Source organism: Lates calcarifer, linkage group LG15 (genome assembly GCF_001640805.2).
Source record: "Lates calcarifer isolate ASB-BC8 linkage group LG15, TLL_Latcal_v3, whole genome shotgun sequence".
NCBI lineage: Eukaryota > Metazoa > Chordata > Actinopteri > Centropomidae > Lates > Lates calcarifer.
This window is the reverse complement of record NC_066847.1, coordinates 13,485,660-13,494,017: the sequence shown is the minus strand read 5'-3', so window position 1 is coordinate 13,494,017 and position 8,358 is coordinate 13,485,660. Positions and strand designations below refer to the sequence as shown.

Genomic DNA, 8,358 nt, shown 5'->3' with positions numbered 1-8,358 from the left:
ACGAGGCTTTACATGCACCACGTCCTGACTGCAGAAACAGAATATTTAATCAGTAAATGCAGGTCATACGTTCTCATGAGTCAGAACAAACATTAACACGGCAAACAGCTTGTCAGTACAAGGCTTTACTTAAATTGCAAGTCCATCAATAGACAAATCATCAATGGAAAGCATTGACAATGAGGATGATGTCAGTCTCTTTGAACCTTAAAATCAAATCATTTGAAAACATGAGGAGTAGACTCAGGGTCAGAACAGAACCTGGTGTCTGCACAGTCTGGACACAGCGCATTCAGATGCCGCATCTATTAACAAACCTGACCATTATTTAGACACTAATTACATTACTAATTAATCACAGTGGTGCTTAAGAAACAAGAACTTCAGCATTCAGTGTCTACATCCACCTGTCAGTAGGCAGCTGAGAGACATCAGTAACTTCCCCAGAAGTTACAATAGGCCACGTGTGTTTGTGGAGAAGCAGGAGGCATTATGGGTAGTCTGTCATGCTGATGATACGAGTGACAATGACTGATTCATATACATACAGTCTGTGAGCTTTGCAGATGGATTCACATGAGAAAACTTTAATATACATATATGTGTATGTGTGTGTGTGTTTGATCTACTGCTACATGTTCCAGTGCTGAGCGGCTCCATCACAGTCCAGTCCCCAACAGCTCCTCTACTGCTGTCCGTCCACTGAAGATGACATCATTCACTGACACACCATCATAAGAGGAACCAATCAAAGACAGTGGCAGATTATTCTCCTTTATAAAGCTGCGCATGGACTCTGGAGAGGCAGACAGATGCACCATGACATGATGTTTCACTTTGTCAATGTATCATCTTAAAAGGTAGAAGTCTCTTCTCGTTAGGACTGTCATACATAACTTGTGATGTTGTCAAGGAATGTTTGTGTTTCTCTTTAATAAAAAATAAAGTTCCAAAAAAAAAAAAAGGTAGAAGTCAGCACTCACCTACTCTCCGAAAGTGTCCTTGATAATACTGAGGTATACAGTCCTGTCAGGAGAAGAACATCATGATTAGACATAACAACAAGATGCAAGCTTAGTTAAAGACCAGGGACAGAAATAACTGGTCTCTTAACGGAGAACAAATAGATTAAGATACAATTTCTACCCATTTAAAAAATGAATGAAATAGTGATGTAACATGAATTTAGAGTAAACATTTAAATCTTGTTGTACCCTCTGTAGCGCCACCCGATTCCAGCTGGGTGCTGCGGTGACTCCCAGGTGGCGTTGCACCGCCTCAGTGGCTCTCGCTAAGAGACGCTCCTCTGTTATTGCTTCTGGGGCCCCAAATTCCTCCTGGAACCAGGCCCCACCCATCATCACCTAGAAGACATTGTCATATGACCTTAGGTCAGAGGGGTGGATTCACCTGACTGGACTGAGAGGAACCAGATTGAGGCTCTGCTCTGTCACTCTGTCTTAAAACAGCAACACTTGAGCTGCAATAATCAACATTATCATTTGAAAACAATGGATCAAAGGATTATGTGTAAGGTGTGTGTGTGTATACCGTCAGTCTAGTGGTCTGTCCATTAGGCCTGTTGTGTTGAGGGAATGGAACAGAGTCATAGACGACCCCTAACAAACCCTGATCCTCTGATGATGGAACCAGGTGACCAAAACCCTGACAACAGTCACACAGATGGTTAGTTTGCTTTAGTGTGTGTCTCATTCATGCTTTTTTAATAAATAAGCAGTCAACATTATTACTGATTATGATCTTCATACACCTTATCACATACATATAGGTGAAATATATCATTCACTTCAGTTCAGCTGCCACACACCACACTCCTGTATGAGCTTAACCTAAAAACTCACGTTTTAAAAATACCACATTTTCACACAGTCAGCCAAAGTAACAGTTGGCATCTTGGTCACAGATCAGTGATGAAATCCTACTTCACCACACAGTGTCCATCCTGCTGGGCTGCTGACAGCACTGTCAGCCAGACACAGGAGCTGAGAGTCTCTGAGTGAGTCGAAATGAAATGAGTCAGACGTCTCTACGTCTATCAGTCAGTTTAGTGGTTGGATCATTTTAACACAAGTAAAGTTTACAGCCTGACACCCTGCTGCTCCTGTGTCGCATCTACTGTGAGCTAAAAAAAAAAGAAAAAGTATAGCGACTTGGGGTCTTGACGGATGCATCAAATCATCAACTTTGAGGGGACAACCCTAAAAAATATTATTCTGTATTAATACTGGAGCCACCATATTAAACTGCCACAGTAGGGGTCAGGGGTCACTGGGTCATCAGAATGAGGAGGAGGAGAGAATGAGCTCAGTGCTTTACAGGGTTTGTTTCTGCCACATCTGGATGTGAAGAAACAAGAATGTGCTTGTACCTCAGGTGATTAATCTATTAGATTTTTGTCCATGAGTGAGTCTGTTTTAAATACATCTTACCACTTTCAAATGCAGTGATCTAATGACCCAGACAAAGCCTCATTCAGAGTTCAAAACTGAAGTGCTGTGGCGTGTGTGTATGTCTGTGGTTCTCACCGTCACAGGTAGGATGGAACCATCATACTCCAGATTTACCACAGCAACAGTTACTGTGGAGATGTCCTGCAGTTCCTGGATGAGAGATTGACAGGCGGGTGGGAGGGCTGAGGACAGGGCTGGGATGGGAGTGGTGGGAGTGGTGGAGGAGAGAAGTGATGACTTCATAGGGCAGAGAGGTGTAATGGCAAGAAAATATTTAGGGTTTTTTTGTTTTTAGTAGTAGTTTTATTCATTCATATATTCATATTTTGCAGCAGCAAGTAAAAGACAGTTTAGGTTAAAATAGTGAGATAACATTTTAATTGTATAATTTCCAGGTAGTTCACAATGAGCAGCGTTTCTGCTGTTTATCAGAGGACATTAGCAAAGCTGAGGGCCACAACTGAAACAAAACACACAACCTTAATCTGTTAGCCACCACTTACCTTTAGCAGGAAGTGCAGAAATAATGTGATCAGCTGATATGACTCCATCCTCCAAACGGATCTACACAGAAACACACACACTTGCATTATCAAAGTTTCCAAATAAGACACGAATATACGAAGTGAACAGTCCAACATGTTGTCAGACATGCAGATATTCAGTGGGTATAATGTCTGCCATGGTCACCATCTTAGTTTAGAGTGCTAACAGGCTAATGTTAATTATCATTACACTACTAAAAACTACAGCTGAGGCTGATGGTAATGTCTTTAGTTTGACCAAAAGCCAACAACAGCACTGAGAGGAACATCAGTGTATTTTATGGCAATCCATCCAGCAGTTGATATTTTGGCTTTCTAGAGAAATGTCTTTCAGGGGATTGAGTGTACATCATCCTCTGGGAAGAATGAATCTCTGCGCAAAGTTTCACGGAAATCCATTGAACAGGTCTTGAGATATGACTTTGCTTTTGTGGCCTGGATAATAACATTTAGAAGTTAAGCTATTTTCTATGTAAAAACAGGCACATTGTTATTTACATATGCTTTGAATAACATAAGAATTAAGATATACATGTATTTATACTCAAGTTATACAAAAATTAACACAAATATTTCGAAGCGATTAGTTTTTTGAGATTTGTGACTGTAATGTAAATTAGTTGCACACACATCAACACCCAGATATAGTCTGCCATCATGTTTTCATTATATCCTCCGTGGTAGAGGTTTATCTTTGTGGAAGTGTTCGCCTTGCTCCTCTGAGTATGCTAACGTGTTGTCCATGAATTTATTTAAGATGAGTGTCAAGGATATGGACTTTGCAGCCCATTCTGCCGTAGTTCTTCACTGGAGCTCCAACCACTTCCACATAATTTTGGCTCTGCAATTTCCCGAGAAGCCCCAAACCTGAGCTTCACTGATGACCTTTGGTGACCCTTTAGTGACCTTTTGAGACTCAAAAGCAAAACCTGAAGAGAAAATAGGTCTTTTCCATTTACTTTAGGCATAAACAGTTGGGAAATAACATTTTCTTCCCAGGGGAAAGACAAAGTAACAGCTTTGTTACATAGTGTTATAGTCATCACTCACAGTCCAACCAGAGGATGAGGGGCTGATGTGTTTGACAGCTGCGTCTCTGTGAAGCTGCACTCTCCTGCTTTGTTGTAGGTAGTCAGTGATGGATTCTGGGAGGGACTCCACACCCCTGCTCAGGGACCACTGGGCCCATGACTCTTTGATAGATCTCTGAGCCAGAGGGCCAGGGGGGACCACAGGAGTGGGACCTGAAGGTTTCACACACACAACTTCAGTTTGATAAGAGCACACAGATAACAGAAAACATCCAACCGCCACAAGCTGAGCACTAAAAACACTGAATAAATACAAGTTGGTTCTATCTGTGAGTAGCTGACTGCAGCTTCTATGTTTGGGTCTGACTCCAGGTTCTACAGGCTTGTGCCTTGAATGAGTGCATTCAGTCTCGTTAGTGTTACAGTCCTGTACGCTCTCAAAACTGAATGGGAAAATGAAACAACAAAAGATGACCATGACAGTAACATCAGTATAGTGACAGCAGGAGTGTACCTGAGCCCAGCAGCATGCCCAGAGTGAGGGAACCTCTGCGCTGCTCTGCATTGTACAACACAGGAAAACAGGAGCGCACACTCAACTTCCTGCAGTCCCCTGCAAACACACCGCGACACAGACTGTCCACAGCTATGTCTGCCAGCTGCACACACACACACACACAGGAAGAAAATAAAAACAGCAAGTGATGAAATAGCCCTGGTGACATGAGACTGCAGATGGTTTGATGAAGCTCACAGTGGTGTGATATCTATGACAGTTTACTACAGATTCATACATCACATCAACAGTCTGAGAAACACCTGAGTGAAGAGGACTCCCTCACCTCTTTCCCCAGCCTCCTGGAAACAAATGAATGGATGGACTCATCTTCCTTCTTGCTTTTTTTCACCAGTATCTCCATGGCAACGCTGAATAGGAGGGGGCGAGAGAAGGGGGGGGCAGTCCGCAAAAGTCCACTGAAACAAAGACAGGCAGAGAGAGAGTGAGATAACCTGATGCAGCAGTAGATGGGGGATTCCTGTCGTCACCAGCCTTAAAGCTGAGACTAGTTCTACAGCAAGTGGTCTCTGTGTGAGGTACACCTGTACAAACCAAATATGTACAAATACATCACTACAGAAATACGTCGGAACACTTCTATGTTTATCGCTGAGCTGACAGTCAGAGCTGCTGCTGTACTGGACTGAACAGTGTTTCAGATTTTTTCCATACTAAATATTACAAACACCACTGAATATGATGAAGTCCAGTTCAGAACTGTCACCAACTCTGAGCTTAATGCTAACACACAGAACCTAAACAACACCTGCGTGACAGTGTCACAGAGGCTGAACATTACAGGCAGTAGTGAAGTGCATTAGACTGTACAGACTGCAAATGAGCTGTGGATACTGTCACGAATGGATGACTGAATCTCATTCAATCCAACAGAACAAACTGAAACTCTATCTGTGCAGATGTTCTCAGTGATTAGTGGAGCTCCAGATGATGAGCAGTGACTCCTTGACAAAGGTCATCACTGGATCATGTCTCATAAGAGTCAGGAGGAATCGACTACGACGTCTCATCACCTCATTTCACGAAGAGGCGTGTTTAACCATCACTTCCTGACCCTGTGTCTGATTATGTCCTCACAGCAGACAGTTTTTCTATCTTTCTGTTTTCTTCTTTGTGCTCTTCTTCTTACTTGGTCAGATAATTGAACACATAATCCTCTTTCTCTACTAAACACAAACAGCACTGACCTGAGTCCTGAAGGCATCCTGTGCAGCTGTCCATCCACATACAGGTATCTGTTCTTGGATGCCACGTGACTGTAGGTGACTGGAAGAATCTCCCCTGCAAGCCCCAGGTCATCCACCTTCACACACACACTCGAGTTTCAACACCCTCAGTTAACCCCAGCCTCTGACCACAGCCTCATTACCACAATAGACCTCACCATGTTGAGTGTGTTGCGTCCCACTGCCCCGGCAGGTCGAATCCCTCTGGGTCCATGTTCAAACACGGCCCCATCAGGCCTCCTGGTGGACCACAGCCAGCCCCCAAACCGGCTGCTGGACTCCAACACTATCACCTGAAGAAAAACAAGAGACAAACTCTCTGTGTAGAGACTCACACACGCTGATCAGCTCCAGCACTACACCACTGACAGGTGAGATGTGTGTTACCTTGGTAACCTGGGGGCTTCTGCACAGGTAGTAAGATGCTGCCAAACCCCCAATCCCGCCTCCAAGGACTGCGACAGTTCTCATTGGCTGCGAGCAGAGGGAACAGGCATCCAGTAAAGAGCAGAGGTTTATCAGAGGGAGCAGAGCAGTGACTGGGTGGAGGCTGGTGGAGACGCCTGTGGACCCCGATATGAAAAACGGTTAGTCTATCAGCTGAGTCACTGTCTGACAGCTGTGTGTCTGTCCTACTGTCGGACTGACTGACCATTGTCTTTATAATCAACTACCCTGACTCAGATATTTGTTGTTCCTGTCAGTGACAGCCTGAACAGGTACTCTAATAATCCCTGACCCCCACCCTCCTGCAGCATCATGACAGCACCGCCTCTCCAGGCTGTTGGAGGATCTTGGCGCTCAGATCAAAACATGAACTCAGAAACTTCTGGTCCAACGGTGAGACAGAAGGTCAGCCAGAGACAGAGTCGGAGGAACGGCCTCAGACGGAACCACAGCAGCTACGTTGAGTTCCTCCTGACCTGCCGGAGCAGTCGGTGGGGAACACCTGTCCGCAGGTGAACTCTCAGCTCAAACACACACGGACTTCTTATAGACAGAAACGTTCAGGTATTACCGTTCTATGTGACGCAGCACCGGAGAGCGCGGATCCGTGTTCCGCGTGCCTGTGTCCCCGTCTGTAACGACACCAGCAATATCAACACTTCCCGTCTCCTTCACGATAAATGTCCCTAAGTCATCTTCCTCGTGATGTTTATTTGGCAAACAATGAAATGGTGCATTACCGCCACCGAGTGGTGAGGAGTGCATTAATAATTAATCTAATCTGCGCCAATACAATAATACTAATACTAATAATAAAGAATAGTTTTCTGAACTTCTCCACTCCTCTGTGAATAAATGAAACAATAAAATAAAATAAAATAATTCACGCAGAATCAGTCGAGAGCGCCGTACGGTCTCTTCTGAAACACAGAAATCACAGTCTGCTCTTCCCTCCTGTTAAATATTGTTATTGCTGTTATTGCTGCACAGACACATCCGAATCTTAACTTGACTGTTTCTGTTTTTTCCTGTGGATCTCATTGCACCATCTTTTCTGTCCAGTGCTTTTACTGTCCAACTGTGTTTTAAGTAAAAAGTGCTGAACCTGTGTTGGAGCTCAGGAGACGTCCTGAAGATGATCAGAGAGCAGAGCCAGATTTACATTTCTGTGTGTTTGCAGTCTGTATCTTCTATATCCAGTCGTCATCAGAATGTTCTCTTGTTATCCTGAGCTGTGGTGATGGAAGAACCAGCATCGTCATGGACAGACCAGAGCAGCAGAGGGAATCTGTCTACCTAATCAAATATCTCCTGGTCTTTGTCAGGAAGCACCACCTCCATCACTAACTCTTTGCTGAGCCCTTTTTGTTGATTTGTGTTGAAAGTGAGAGGAGTGAGCAGAGACAGAGAGGTTTATGAGGAGTATGAGTGGGTGGGTTCTCAGCTGTGATTGGACAATAGCTGGGTGAAGTCAACAGCTAATTAAGATGAATGCTGAATGTTGTGAAAGTAAGAAAATGGAATGCATTGTGTTCATGTTGGTATATTGAGGGATGGGTTGAGGTGTTGTTGGGATGAATGGCTGCAGTATAACTGTGCAGCTCTCTGAACTGATTGTCATTGTACCGGACTGTCAGGTTCTGTTTTCTCCTACAAATGAAGGTCGGCCTGTTTTTCTTCCTGAACACGTCCCTGCCTGTGTGACGTTTTCCTCCTTCACCTCATCACTTTACTGTAAGCTCAGTCAATATGTCCATGTCAGGATCCTGTTGGGATGATGGTTGACAGTTGGGCCGTTGACAGGTTTTGATATGATCCTCTGAAGCATGCAGCATAGGTTACCATGGCAATATGCGACAGTCTAAAGTGAGTCTGCTTTGTGATGCCACTAGACCAGAGTTAAACCCAAAGAACTGGATGACCCACTAATCCTGCTTCCTGATACCTGGTGGTACAGGTGTGCTGTGCCATCCATCCTGGTTTCCATGGTGATCATCTCCAGTTTGTGAACTTCTCTCTTACTTACCAAACAGAAGTTACAACCCTTTACCAACAACAACA

General features: G+C 44.1%; 1 protein-coding gene across 2 annotated transcripts; it reads right to left on the bottom strand.

Moving 5' to 3' along the window:
• Positions 1–109: 109 nt before the first annotated feature.
• Positions 110–7,021, bottom strand: ppox (protoporphyrinogen oxidase). Of its 2 annotated transcripts, none has more exons than XM_018680753.2 (13): positions 6,869–7,021; positions 6,238–6,413; positions 6,009–6,143; positions 5,812–5,927; positions 4,890–5,022; positions 4,562–4,706; positions 4,067–4,260; positions 2,975–3,035; positions 2,547–2,665; positions 1,552–1,665; positions 1,215–1,364; positions 984–1,026; positions 110–796 (listed from the first exon to the last, which is right to left on the bottom strand). In XM_018680753.2, the coding sequence occupies exons 2-13, from the start codon at positions 6,319–6,321 to the stop codon at positions 660–662; spliced, it is 1,431 nt and encodes a 476-aa protein (XP_018536269.1). In that variant the 5' UTR covers positions 6,322–6,413; positions 6,869–7,021; the 3' UTR covers positions 110–659. The 2 variants fall into 2 exon arrangements, with proteins under 2 accessions (XP_018536269.1, XP_050931951.1); XM_051075994.1 differs by lacking the exon at positions 6,869–7,021 and adding an exon at positions 6,596–6,844.
• Between the last annotated feature and the right edge of the window lie 1,337 nt (positions 7,022–8,358).

Bases quoted from the DNA above. Each gene is read 5' to 3' on its own strand.
- ppox (XM_051075994.1), bottom strand. The intron at 5,928-6,008 runs GTGAGGTCTATT...GTGTGTGTGAAG, and splicing joins GACGCAACACACTCAACATG to GTGGATGACCTGGGGCTTGC. The intron at 3,036-4,066 runs GTGAGTGATGAC...GTTTCTGTGTAG, and splicing joins CCTCATCCTCTGGTTGGACT to ATCCGTTTGGAGGATGGAGT.